Source organism: Astatotilapia calliptera, chromosome 15, assembly GCF_900246225.1.
Source record: "Astatotilapia calliptera chromosome 15, fAstCal1.2, whole genome shotgun sequence".
In the NCBI taxonomy this organism is placed as follows: Eukaryota; Metazoa; Chordata; class Actinopteri; order Cichliformes; family Cichlidae; genus Astatotilapia; species Astatotilapia calliptera.
The window spans coordinates 21,101,183-21,115,175 of NC_039316.1; the positions used below are offsets into that span (position 1 = coordinate 21,101,183).

General features: G+C 41.0%; 2 protein-coding genes across 2 annotated transcripts; one reads left to right on the top strand and one right to left on the bottom strand.

Moving 5' to 3' along the window:
- Positions 1–1,645: 1,645 nt before the first annotated feature.
- On the bottom strand, positions 1,646–3,527 carry LOC113006688 (protein CEBPZOS). Its single transcript, XM_026142790.1, has 4 exons — positions 3,365–3,527; positions 2,675–2,792; positions 2,541–2,585; positions 1,646–1,935 (listed from the first exon to the last, which is right to left on the bottom strand). Exons 2-4 carry the CDS (start codon positions 2,790–2,792, stop codon positions 1,853–1,855), a joined length of 246 nt encoding a protein of 81 aa, XP_025998575.1. The 5' UTR covers positions 3,365–3,527; the 3' UTR covers positions 1,646–1,852.
- Positions 3,528–10,321: 6,794 nt separating this feature from the next.
- Positions 10,322–13,712, top strand: LOC113006588 (hepatocyte nuclear factor 3-beta-like). The gene is made up of 2 exons (XM_026142652.1): positions 10,322–10,565; positions 12,543–13,712. Exons 1-2 carry the CDS (start codon positions 10,491–10,493, stop codon positions 13,602–13,604), a joined length of 1,137 nt encoding a protein of 378 aa, XP_025998437.1. The 5' UTR covers positions 10,322–10,490; the 3' UTR covers positions 13,605–13,712.
- The last annotated feature ends 281 nt before the right edge of the window (positions 13,713–13,993 follow it).

Consider the following 13,993-nt stretch of genomic DNA (forward strand, 5'->3'; position numbering starts at 1 on the left):
TCAGTGTGTTTACAGGTTTAATGATTGTTTCTGTTTGAACATACTGATCATAATGTGCCATTTGTAGAACGGTCTGCACCATTTCAAGGTTTTGTTGTTTTACATTTACAAATTTAAATTGGTTCAGGTTTTTTGTTGGTGAGGTATTAACCATTAAAACTTATTAAGTATCAACTGGGATAGGCTCCGGCTTCTGCCCGCAACCTGAATTGAATAAGCAAAAGAAGATGGATGAATGGATAAAATGATCAAATATAGCAGTTAACATTAAACCATTTTAAATGTAATTTAATATCAAGCAATACTATTTTTCTGATTTTCTGTCGCTGTTTCACAAATTCCTAACTTTTAATAGACCAAATGATTCATCTAGAAAGTATTTTGCAACTGAACTGATGGGAGATTATTAGGTACACTTGCTCAATAAATGTGGTCATTTTAAATTAGTTTACAAATTGCTGTAAATTAGTTTACAGCAAGGCAGCACGGTGGTTATCACTGTTGCCGCACAGCAAGAAGGTCCTGAGTTCAATTCCAACATCAGGCCGGGGTCTTTCTGTGTGGAGTTTGCATGTTCTCCCCGTGTTTGCGTGGGCTCCCTCCGGGTACTCCGGCTTCCTCCCACCGTCCAAAGACATGCAGCTTGTGGGGATAGGTTAATTGGATAACCCAAATTGTCACTAGGTGTGAATGTGTGAATGAAAGTGAGTGCGAATGGTTGTCTGTCCCTGTGTGTTGGCCCTGCGACAGACTGGCGACCTGTCCAGGGTGTACCCCGCCTCTCGCCCTATGACAGCTGGGATAGGCTCCAGCGCCCCCCGCGACCCTGAAAAGGATAAGCGGAAGCGAATGGATGGATGGATGGATAGTTTACAGCAGTAATGATATAATTAATGTTATCAACAGACAAAAAGAAAAACTAACTGATTTTGTACAACAGCTATAACACCTCTTGTGGCTGTTGTTAGTTTACAGCTATTATATCAAACTAAAGTAATAGGAAGTGCAAGAATGTAATGCTAAAGGTCAGCAAAGAAAAAGTGGGAGTAACAGGGACATCAAGAAAGTTCATGAATACACACACACACCTCTACATATATATGTATATCCATTGATCAATAGCATAGTGGTAACACCACTCGCCTTTGGAAGTTCAGGTGAGTGGTTTGACTCCCGACCAGGGTGTCTACAAATGCTCTCGCAAGAGGGAACCAGGATGTCAGGTCAGGGGGAAGGGGGTGGCTATAGCTCAGGTGGTAGAGCAGGTCATCTACTGGAAGGTTGGTGGTTCGATCCCAGGCTGCATGCCAAATATCCTTAGGCAAGATACTAACCCCATGTTGCTCTCCGATGCATCCATCAGAGTGTGAATGTGTATGAATGTTAGACAGTAAGCACTTAACAGTTAGAAAAAGTGGTTGTGTGATTGGGTGAATGAATTAGTTGTATAAAGCGCTTTGACTGCTCATATAGAGTAGAAAAGCGCTACATAAGAACCAGTCCATTTACCATATCATCACCCCCACTTGAGATTGTACTTGGGTACCAAGTGTGAGACAAAAAAGAGGTTTTTGGGTTTGGCTGCTTCATACAGCAGCAAATATATACAAAGTATGTGTGTTTAAAAATAACAACAAAGGCAGGATATCCTTGACTGGGCTGGATACCAGCCACATTTAATAACTTCTCCACAGAGAAAAGACAATTCCTGTATAAATGAATGAGGTCTGATGAGTCTTTACAGGAAGTGATGTCTTTTTTCCTAATGTGCAGTGCTGAAGCAGCCGGGAGGCTCCAGACTCAGATGCCAAGGCGCTGCACGTGATAATGACGATGACGTCGATGGACACCTTCAATCCTGTTTGGCTGACCAGGCCTCCTGGTCTCTCTCTCGGATGCCGTAGATCCCCGCCCACTCGTTGGACTTGTAGTAAACTGGGAGGAAGCGGACGTCACAAAATTAATTTTGTTGTGTTGGAAATTTGTGGGTTGAGAGACTGGCAGCAGAGCTGTGCAGCTGATTAACTTACAGAAATTATGATATGATGTTCACATAAAGCAGAAGGAAGGTTTATAAACATGTTGTTTATTTTATGGCTCAAAAAATCAGGTTGTTCTGCAGTAAATGTGTACCTAATATACTTTTACACATTACTTGATTTAATGTATATTGTCTTTATTTGGTGCTATGTTGGTATCTTCAGATGAACTTCAAAAAAACTTTGTTGTTCTGCTGAAATTGCACTAATCATTTTTATTTTCATATGAATTGATTTATTTCACCAACTTGGGTTTTAATTGATTTAAATATGACCTCATTTTCATCTGTTGTATGTACATTTCAACGTTATCTGTGCTCTGACATTTTTATTTTCATACGTTGTGCAGGTGTGTTTCTGATTTTCTAATTTAGTAATGATTTTAAATCTGGACCACACTATATAAACAGTAATTACTATTATGAAAGAAGCCAGTGTCCATGTTAGAGTTGAAAAACACCTTCTGCTAAGCCCCAGTTTGAACCTGGAGATTCTTCTTACCTTCTAGGATGGATGGGAACCTCCTGTTCATAGTGTTCCTGAAATCTGCAGGTGGTGCAGGATATAAAACATGAAATTTAGGATGATATAAAGCCAGACCTATTTCAGATCCATTTAACATCATAATTTCATACCTCGACTGGTGTCCATTGTGTGAAACAGACCGTAAGCCCCGAGGACGCCCAGCAGCTCCAGAGCAATCACGCCCTTCATGAGCTTCTTAGCCAGCGGCTCCAGAGGTTTCGGAGACATCTGAGGGGAGACCAACAAATACAAACAACTTTATTTACAAAGACAGGGATAGACAGCGTGTTCTCTTCTTTCATTTTGCCTCCATTATGAAGGTCACATTAATTCATTACACTGCATCTAACTTTCCTGATAGAATATTTTTATTTCACTGCTACACAGAGGTACTCAGCTCTGCACCTCTAGTACAGATAACAGACAGCAGACCTCGCTCTTCAGTGAAAGTTAAAATAATGTCTGCACATATTTTAGATTAGAATGAGAATACCTTATTTTATTGTGATTATATGTAATTTTGTACATTTAAAACCTATAACAAAAACAACAGATCGTCAATATTTTATATTAAATTCAGACAGAAGAAAAAGGCTGTAACTTTATTTTGAAAATAGTTTGCTACTCTTCCAAAATAAAAATCCGAGTTGGATTTTCAACCTTAACGCGTTTGTTTAATGACAGCATGACACAACAAGCCGGGCACTCAGGAAACATCAATATGTTAGCAAACGGTCGCTTATTTCTTCGTTTTGAACTGAAGGCGTTTTATTTAACGCCTTTGTTAAGTCTGAACTTACCTTATATTAGATTTGTGGTACTTGAGATAAATGAATAACTGCTTTAAATCTAAATCAGAGCACTATAAATTATATCAGTAGAGTAAACTGCTTGCAAAAACAAATCTTCTGCCCTTGTAACAACCACAGCAAACTACTAACACGCTGCTTCCGGGGTACGGAAGCTCGGTAGGGACATATCGACTTTTTTTGGCGTCCTTACCTCATTAAAACCATTAAAACCGCTGTTTACCGTAAATAGAAAGGCAGCGACTTTTAGTGATAACACGGCTAAAAGAGGCTCCTTTACATTTGATAATTCTCTTTTTTATTCAATAAAATAGTAATTTGATAAATGAATTAAGACTAATTATTAAATTATTTTCTATTAATTTTTTTTCATCAAATCAATATAATCACTAGTAAAGAACAATCACGTAACAACTCCTTGCTATAATAATTTATAATAATTTTTCTTGACTATTTTATTGTATTTATTTATTTATTTATTTATTGACAAACTAGATATCACAATACATAAATGAAATTTAACCAAACGCAAAGCAAAACAGAAAATTAAAAATAAAAATGAATGCACAGTTTGAATAAAAACTATTTAGCTGAATTCCCTGTGAAAAGATGAAAAATCTGAAATTTTAAATTTTACATACTCAATAAAAAAATAAAAAAAAGACCTTACAAGAAAAGCTGAATGTTGGCCTCACCCATCTTACCGGTTGTCCGGTCACCTAAGGGGTTAATTGCATGAATAAATAAATAACTGATTAAAAGGACTAAGTACGAGTGCCTTGTTTTTAGAAATACAAAAACTGTCTTAGATAATGTCACCGTTTCTCACTCTCTCTCCCCCCTGTGATAATAAAACAACAACAACAACATAGAATCAACTCTTGAATCGTCTGCTCTAAAAGCGTCTTTTATTACTGTTTTTGCTATATATATTTTCTTTTAATTATCATAACAACAAAATTTCGGTCAGCTGAAATTCTGATGTTGAATTGTGATTTAATCATTGTAGTTATGGGATGTTACCAGGAGGTGTCAGCGTTGTGGCAAGATGAACAAAACAAGATGACAGCTCCTGTCATAAAAACAAGGGGTACGTCTAATAAAACACCTGATGCACCTGATGAAAGTCTGAATAATTGTTTTTAATTTTTAGTTGTGAAGCAGTCATAAGGAAAGAATTCACTTTCATGAGCAGATTCCACTGAAGACACCTGCAATTTCTGGGGGGTTTTTTGTTTTTGTTTTTTTTGAGGAAATAAAATCTAATGTCATTTCGTTTTTATATTCTTAGCTGAATGAGCACCAGCTGCAGGTTAGATTCCCAGTTTTCCCAGAGGCTGCCTCGGTTTTACAGCTGCTATTCCTGCAGGAAACTCAGCAAAGCAGCAGCCAAACGGGTTTAGACTAAGAGACAATATTTGCTCACCTGGGTCACAAAAACCTCACTTTACAGCATGATTAGGTGCAGAAATAGGAGCTAGAAAAGAGTCCTCTGCAGGGCTGGAAACTCATTAAAAGCTACTGCACTCAGAGGGCATCAGAGGTCTTCAACAAATGTGTTTAATTTCTAAAATTATTTACTACTTTCTCCCACATACAGTTTCCTTTTGTCCATTCTTAAGTCACATATGTCTCATAACAAATCTATAATCAGGCATGATGGTGGAATCTATTCTATGTTGCTGTGAAAAATACTTTAAAAGTCAAATTTCAGCTGGTGAAACAGCACAAATGTTGCTAAACACATAACCACAGAGGATTTTTACAGTAATTACAGTATCTACCACCATTTTGCTTTAATTTTAGTGTTTCTAATTTAATCTCCACAAACAGCTTGTTACTGTTAAATATAAATACATGTCCTCATCCTGACCGACTCACACGAACATTCAAACAACGGAAACAGCAAAATATATCCTCAGCATGCAAAACAACTGAAATAACCATGGCAACACTTAATAATTTGTGATTTTTGAATGTACAATGCAAATACCGCATTTTACTGTAAATATGTGTAGTGGGTTGCTGTTAATAAAGTTGTGAGTATTTATTTATTTTTTAAATTTTGAATGAAACAAAAGGTTGTTTTTTTTAAACAAAAAACAAAAAACAAAAAGCAAAAAACCTTTAGGCAATTTATGCAATCAACAAAATAAATAAAATAAATAAAAAATACAGCCTTACAGCTGCTGACATCCATCTCAAATACTGCCATCTATGATATGTGTATTGTATGTACAGCACACACCATTTATACAGTCTAAAAAAATACATGTGTATTCTCATTATTACTTCCACTGCACTTTCTGTACATGTAAACAATCACAGTGTATACGATTCATTTTTTCATTTTTTCTATTATATCTCTAATTCACTTTCTCTTCCTATCGCTTCTTCCTCTGCTGCTGTAACAAGGGAATTTCCATAATGTGGGATCCATACAGTTTATATAAATTGTATGTCCACACTTTCAAAGAATGGCTAATCAAACAGTTGATTTCTTGCAAACACGATGGCCCATGAAGCACAACAGGAAGAACAATCACCACAGCACCTCCTCTGTCAACTGCACATCCTCGATTCCTTTCTTTAACTCCTCTCTGAGCATCTCCTCAAACTAGTTCATGCATTTATTACTTCTTGGCTGGACTACTGTAGTTCATTGTTATCAGGATGTCCTAAAAACTCCCTGAAAAGGCTTCAATTGATCCAAAACGCTGCAGCCAGCAAGAGTCCTGACAGGGACTAGAAAGAGAGAGCATATTTCTCCTGTATTGGCTGTCCTTCATTGGCTTCCTGTTAAATCCAGAATTTAATTTAAAATCCTGCTCCTCACATACAAGGTCTTAAATAATCAGCCCCCATCTTATCTTAATGACCTTGTAGTACCATATCACCCTATTAGAGCACTTCGCTCTCACGCTGCAGGCCTACTTGTTGATCCTAGAGTATTTAAAAGTAGACTCAACCTCTCTGGGTACATCTCAGGCCCTCTAAAGTACGGAGGCCTATCTCCCCTCACCACACTCCCTGCCGGTGGCTGATGCCCTCAGACGTTGGTGTTTTGGTGGTTCTTGTCGACCTGGGCTGGGTGCTCATGTATGTACTGGCTCACTCCTGGTGGCCGATTGGTGGGGCCTGGCGCCTGTGGCCCGGCTGGGCCCCTTCCGGGGGGTGGGGTGCCCTTAGGCCTCTGGGCCTGAAGCTCGGTCCTCTCTGGCACAGCTGGCTGCCGGCAGAGCCCGCGGGCACGCCACTGCAACCCCCTCTGGCTTCTGCTCCGTAGCTGCTGGGTGACCTCTTGTTTGGGGCTCTACTCAGCTCTTCCCAGGAGGGTGGCACGGTTCACCCCCTTTTGGTGGTCCTCCTCGGGTCCTCGTACTCTGGGGCCTCTGAATGTCTGGGGCCTGGATCTCCTCCATACCTGCTTCATGCCCTGGGGGACGGGGCTATGGCTCCCCACACTCCCTAGCAGATCGTTACATGGAGAAACCTTTGGAATACAAGCATGCTGATCCACACAGGTGTGCACACAGGTGTTCACAGACGTGGACTACACCTTTCTTGGCTGCTGCCTCAAAGCACATTGTGCGCTGTCTATCTTGCGTGCTGCACAATATCGTTTAATATTTAGTATCTACTGTTATCTACTGCTAGCTAGTTTATTGTGATGGTGTTGTATTTATGATGTTGCTCTTTTTGGTTTGCTTTCTCTTCTGTTTTTTTTTCTCCATACAGGTGATCCAGGTGTTTTGTTTTTCTTTCTTTCTTCCCCCCCTTCTCACCGTCTCTTCTCCCCTGTTTTTCTTTCTCTCCCTCTTTCTTTCATTCTTTCTCCCTGTCCTATCCCCCAGTCATGTCTGTCCCATTTGTGGCAACCGAAAATAAAATAGATACATAATTATAATACAGGTCAATCAAATGGACCAATATGGCAAGGCCATGATGATCCACTTGGTAAAATAAATCTGCTTGGCATCTTTCTTGGCCTTAAGACAACAATTCTGATGGCTAAAGATCCAAATGGGACAAAAAAAAAAAAAAAAAAGTAGAATGGGAGGGAGAGCCTTCAGTTTTCAGGCCCCTCTTTAGTGGAACCAGCTCCCAGTTTGGATTCAGGACACAGAAACTGTCCTCCTTAGTTACTATTAATCTCTGGCTCTCTTCCACAGAGTGTCTTTGTTCTGTAAAAATGAAACGTCTCCATGTTGGAGCCTCATTTTAAAGTCATGTCAGTTAAATATGATGTGAAATTTTTTCATTATACTGATGTGATCATAACATTTTTTCCATAGGACTTCTGTTATTTAAATTCACTACATGGCACAATGTGAGAAGATTAAAAAAAAACTTTTGTAATCACAGGCACACAGACAAATGCTGGAAGGCAGTTTCAAATGTTTGAATATGAAGGACAAGTTGTTTAAAGACTCCTCCTCGTATATCTCAGTTGTGGTTATGATTTAGTGATACTTAAAGGTAAAAACACTTTTGGAAAGGACACACTTTCCCCAGTTATAGCTCCTCCTGGAGTCTTCTCTCTTTGCTGCCCTCGTGATGCATTTTAGGAGCTGATGTGTCCTTCAACACAGAGCACAGACTGGCAGGAGGACAGAGACCTGCTGAACTCATGCACACAAATAAACACAGAGTGTTCATGGATAATGTTTGGGAGCTGGGTGTAGTCAGAAGAAGTAAAGAATAATCTGTTTCTATCTGTTTTGTCGCTGAATTTATAGCAGGGTCAGGAGGTGATGCCAATTTAAAAAAAAATCACAACATTCGGATTATTGTTATATGTATGGTGGGTAATGAAGAGCCGATCAAGCACACAACATCTCTGTTTGTTTCCTGTGTCAAGAATTTGGAGGCTGTGGATGCAGAGTAAGGAGTATTATCATTTTTAGCTGATGAAAATAAAATATTTATAACAAATCAATAAATCACAGCTATTTTTCATCATTTATTCCCCATGAGGATCTCTAGACAGGTGGTAGTTCCATGTTCTCCCCATACTTGCCCATCTTAACTCAGGATGCAAAATAAAAAAATATCTTTCACGCTCAATCATCCAGGTAGGGAAATCCCAAAACGTTGACTGTGTTCATGTGGAGGTGAAGTTTTCAGTGAGAGAAAAATTAAAAAACTGGGACATTTTAAAGGTTCGTACCTGTAAAGAATCTCGTGTGTGTTTTTCTTATTTTATGATAATGTATAAAGTGACTTTTAGTAAGGTAACTCTCGATTTTCAATGAGACTACCTGTTTAAATAAAAGATCTAAAGCTAATAATAAAGATTTTGCAAATTTTTACAGGAAGAGCTCTTTCCTGGCCACAGATTCCATATTCATCCTTCATGCCCACTGATTCTTCGTTAAGTCTTCCTGTGTTGTATCTGAAGCCTCTTTAAAGTCTTCAGTCAATGTTTAATCCATAACTTATGACTTGTAAATACTTTTCGTGATCCTGTGCAGGTGAGGGAAGCCCTTCGTTGTGTCACAGCTTTGATAAACACTTCGACCCCCTCTCGGTCTTCATGTGCAACCGACAAATGAAGGGAAATATTTGCGGTCATGTTTGATGGCCACAGAAGATAAAACAGCGGCTGTGTGCAGAGAGCATGGTGGTCCAGCTTCTCTTGTTCCTTCACCTCGGCTGTGTGTGCCGGCTATCCTTTCAGATTCACTGGCAGGTAAACACACACTGTCAGCGCACAAACAGTGAACCCTGCAGCTGAAAAGGAAGGAGGAGATCCCGGTCTGCCGGGAACTAAACACTTTCACACAAAGGGAAAGGTTCATATTTCACGGTTATATAAAGACATTAAAGATCAGCCTCTCTAGAACCAGCATGTTTTGTGTTTTATCACTCCTACAGCTTTTTGAGCTTCATAAACTACATTTGAGACATGCATTATTCTTAAAATGAAAGAAAAATGTGTATTTCCACTCTGCGTATAGGTGGGCCAAGATTTTGTGAGAACCTCAAGCTTCATGATTCTGGATTCATAGAGGCCTGATCTGGTCCCTCGGCCTTGAATTGTAAACATGAGGATTATGATATTAACTGGCATCGTTTTGGTATTTAAAACCACTGTATGTAAATCTAAATTCTTGAGGATTCTTAGTTGAAATTATACATACTAAACAAACTACCACATCCTTTATATCATAAAGACAGAAAAATGTCTTTTGGTCAGACCACCTTCACAAGAAAAGCTTCCATCCAGTGCTTATACAATACAGTGACCCCTGGTTTTCCTCTGCATGTACCAGAGATGGCCTCATGCTTTACTGCCCTGCACCCGAGTTCCCTGCTCTCATTTTTTGCCCCTTTGGATTTGTTATATGCATCTGTAATGTAACTCCTATATCTTAATACTTCAACAATGTTAATACTCTGTGCTTAGATGCTGCTAACTTTATGCTAGCTTATCACTCTGTTGAAAGAGACGTTTTAAATGTTTTAAATGAAATTTGAAATGTTTACAAAAAAATAAAAATACAGAACGTAACACAAACTAATTTTATGGCAAAATGTAACCAAACAAAAGTTGAAGATGAGACTGAAAAAGAAAACACACATAGGTGTAAAACAGAAAAAAGGTGTAATAGTGATCATTTTGATGCATGAAATGAGTTACAGAAGGTAAGAAAAATCTTTAAAGCTATCGAATCTGTGGATCTGATTCTGTCCATTTCGTTGCTTGACTGTGCGGCAGATTTGGTGCCATTTTTCTTTAATTCTTTTCACTTTTAATAATTTTTTGAGAGTCAAAATTAAACCTGAATCTGCTGTGAGCCTCCTACAGGGGCCAGCTGAGCATACGTACCAACCCCCCTCGGGGTGTTTATTACCCGGCCCTGGGATGCAGGCGGCTGATTGGACAGCGGCTGCGCAGCAGCGAGCAGCAGGTGTCGCAGACGCTCAGTGCGCACAAACCGTCCGTCGGCCACAGTGCGCGCACAGGTGAGAGGCAGCAGCTCCGGTCATAAACAGACAGGGGGGATTCAGCGGCCCGGTACCGGCTGCCAGCTGAGGACAGGTGGGGTTCACGTGGTTGTTTTCCAGCCTTGCGTGGAGCTGTTTGGATGAATCTGGAGCTGGAGCGTGCACGATGCTGAGCGCCGTTAAAATGGAGGGACACGAGCATCCGGACTGGAGCAGCAGCTACTACTACGCAGAGCCCGAGGTCCGTGAATTTCACCCGTGGGTGTTATCAGTCAGTGGGGACGTTGGCTTATTGGTTAAATATCGATCAGAGGCAGAGGTTTCCCAGAGGAGGCAGATAAAACCCGATCACGGGCCGGAAAATCTCAGTGATGGAAAAACGATAACTGAGGGTCACTTACAGGATCTGAGCTGGAATCTGAGAGGCTCAGCTGTACCGAGCCTACACAATTTACCCCAGACGTTTACGCACAGTTTGAATGTTTCATATAAAAGTATAACCAGTTATTAGTATTACTGAGTGTAGGCTAAAGTTTAGTTTAATAAAATTAGAGATTAAAGAGTTTTTAAAGTCGTTTTAGAGCATGTTAAGTTTGTCAAAGGAGCCACTTTTCGGCTGGATTTCAAGTAAAAACAAGGAGCCATGTTTTTCATTTTAAGTAAACTAAGTAAATATTTGCAGTAGAATTTGTTAAACTGGGATCTAGTTTGTTCTTAGAAATCCAGGTAATTAAAGCGAAAATCGGAAGGCTGTTTGACCTTCAGTACTCGGCTGTGTCAAATAATCTAAACTGTAACTAACACTTAAAAACGATGCCTGCTTTAGATTCCATCATAACTGCAAAACAAACACCGAGCAATAGAAAAATGGCTGCAGCTGCCAGCGAGGACACACACGGGCAACAAAATGTACGTTTTTACGCGATTAAACGTCACCTTTATTTTTCTGCAGGATTTACGAAATTTCACACAAGCTTTTCATTCTTGAGCTTGAGGGACAGATTTTAACAAGCGCTTTGACTTCCTGTTAAAACTCTGTGTAACTGATTTTAATTCACAAAGAATTTGGGTTAATAAAACAAAAGCGTTAAAATCAGTTAACAAGAGAATAAAATAAGAAAAATAAATGTGGAATATTTATCTAAAAATGTATTTTAAAAAAAAAAAAAGAAAAAAAAGATTTTATTCTAGTTAGAAAAATAATTTCCTTGGACGTTTTTGCTGAATAAAATGTTTATACATCTAAAGTGAAAAACCTTCTTTTTAAAAATTGTAGTTCTCGTGATAATTTTGTTCTATTCAAATAAAACTGTCCCCTCTAAAAGTTGCATTAGTGATTTATTTAACATCACCAGTAGTCCCCACACCCTGCGCGTGAGCTCGGGTCTATTTTAAAAAAATAAATAAAAATAAAGTATAAAGACGTCACAGACAGGTAAAGTGGAAGATTTGGACTTCACCTTCAACAAGAAAACCACAGAGTGAAAGCAGCCTTTACAAGGATGTGCGTGCTTATAGATTTAAAGACATGGACGGACTCGGATTATAGCAAATACAGCTCAATTAATATCTTTAATAACAGGAGTTATGGATGAATTAGACAGAGGAATACAGGTGTATTAGAAACCCTAAAAACATGGATACTGTTAAACTGGGTGATTGGAAAATCAAACAGAAAGTTAGTCTTAGTCTTTATTATAATAATCAGAATCTCGTGGTGAGCAGTTTTCACTGTTTTAAATAACTTCCGATCAGTTATTTGAAACTAATCAGAAGCTTTGGTGTATTTTTATCTCTGCGCCTGTGACGCTTTATTGGAGTTTTTATGTGTATTTTTCCAGCCTGTGTGTTTCCAGCCTCCTTTTTTTCACTCATTTCACTATTTTTAGACTTTACGATCAGTGACAGATCGTAGCACGGATCAAGAACGAATTATTCCGCTCTTTTTTGGCCTGTTTTGGTCTTTTCTGACTCTGATCTTTGTGTCAGGCTGAAATAAATCCGCTGGGTTTATTATTGTGTATTTATGCGACATTATCAGGCTGTTAACTTTAAATTAAATTAAATTATTTAGGGATTAAACTCAGTGTGTGTGTGTGTGTGTGTGTGTGTGTGTGTGTGTGTGTGTGTGTGTGTGTGTGTGTGTGTGTGTGTGTGTGTGTGTGTGTGTGTGTCCTCGTGCATTAATTAATGTTAATTGGCTTTCTCTGTGTCGCAGTGTTACCCCCCAGCGGCCAACATGAACTCCATGAGCACCTACATGGGCACGCCTGGCATGACTGCCACCGGCCACATGAACGCGCATTACGTGAGCCACCCGGTGGGGGTGAGCGGCTCTTCGGTGGCCTCCGGAATGACGCAGAGCGCCGGGGCCGCCGCGCTGCCGCCCAGTATGAGCCCCATGAGCCCGCCGCCGTACGGGAACGTGCCGGTGATGAGCCAGGTGTACGGGCAGGCCTGCGCCATCAGACCACGGGAGTCCAAGGCCTACCGGCGCAGCTACACGCACGCCAAGCCGCCGTACTCGTACATCTCCCTGATCACCATGGCGATCCAGCAGTCCGGCAGCAAGATGCTGACGCTCAACGAGATCTACCAGTGGATCATGGACCTGTTCCCGTTCTACCGTCAGAACCAGCAGCGCTGGCAGAACTCCATCCGCCACTCGCTCTCCTTCAACGACTGCTTCATCAAGGTGCCGCGCGCGCCTGACAAGCCGGGGAAGGGCTCGTTCTGGACGCTGCACCCGGATTCCGGGAACATGTTCGAGAACGGCTGCTACCTGCGGCGGCAGAAGCGCTTTAAGTGCGGGAAGAAGGCGGACAGCGAGCCGGGCTGTGAGGCCGGAGCGCCAGGCAGAGGCTCGGACTCCCCGCCCTCCTCCTCCTCATCGTCACCTCAGTCATCTGACGGAAAGGGCGCCGACCTCAAACCCCACCGAGGAGAACCGCCAGCCTCAAGCCCCGTGCGCGTGCCCTCCCCGCCCACACACACGCAGCACCTGCTCTCGCACCATCCGCACCCGCTGCTGCTGCACGAGGCCGCGCACCTGAAAACGGACCCCTACCACACCCACTACTCCTTCAACCACCCATTCTCCATCAACAACCTCATGTCGGAGCCGCAGCACCACAAGCTGGAGCCGGTGGTGCAGTACGGAGGTTACGGCTGCCCGGTGTCCGGGGCTCTGATGGCGGCCAAACCCGGCCTGGAGCCCGTGCACAGCGACAGCGGGTACTATCACGGCGTGTACGGCAGGCCCATAATGAACTCCTCCTGAGGCCCCGCCGGACTCCCCACTGCAAAAACTCTGATCTGTACATTTGTAAATGTGATAAAGGGCAATTCCCCTGTTTTTCATCCATCTGATAAAAAGCTTCATATGAAATCTTTGTTGTGTCGTTTTTATTCAGCTGAAAGTTCACAAAGGTTAAACCGGACAGGACAGCGGGGCCCACTCAAGCAGCCAAAAAAATTACTTATAAGGTTTGTTTTCCCTTAAATTTGACTTCTTTGTGTGTATACATATATCTAAGCACAACAGAATAACACAATTAACAGAGAGGAAGGAGACCAGAGGTGTGCCAGGACTCTATTCAACAGAATTTTTAAAAACCTCCCACCCATGTAACATCAGATACTTTCAAGCTATTCTGAGGATGACTTTAG

Bases quoted from the DNA above. Each gene is read 5' to 3' on its own strand.
- LOC113006588 (XM_026142652.1), top strand. From the start codon at position 10,491: ATGCTGAGCGCCGTTAAAATGGAGGGACACGAGCATCCGGACTGGAGC. The intron at 10,566-12,542 runs GTCCGTGAATTT...TCTGTGTCGCAG, and splicing joins ACTACTACGCAGAGCCCGAG to TGTTACCCCCCAGCGGCCAA.
- LOC113006688 (XM_026142790.1), bottom strand. From the start codon at position 2,792: ATGTCTCCGAAACCTCTGGAGCCGCTGGCTAAGAAGCTCATGAAGGGC. The intron at 2,586-2,674 runs GTATGAAATTAT...CACCACCTGCAG, and splicing joins CACAATGGACACCAGTCGAG to ATTTCAGGAACACTATGAAC. The intron at 1,936-2,540 runs GTAAGAAGAATC...GCTTCCTCCCAG, and splicing joins GTTCCCATCCATCCTAGAAG to TTTACTACAAGTCCAACGAG.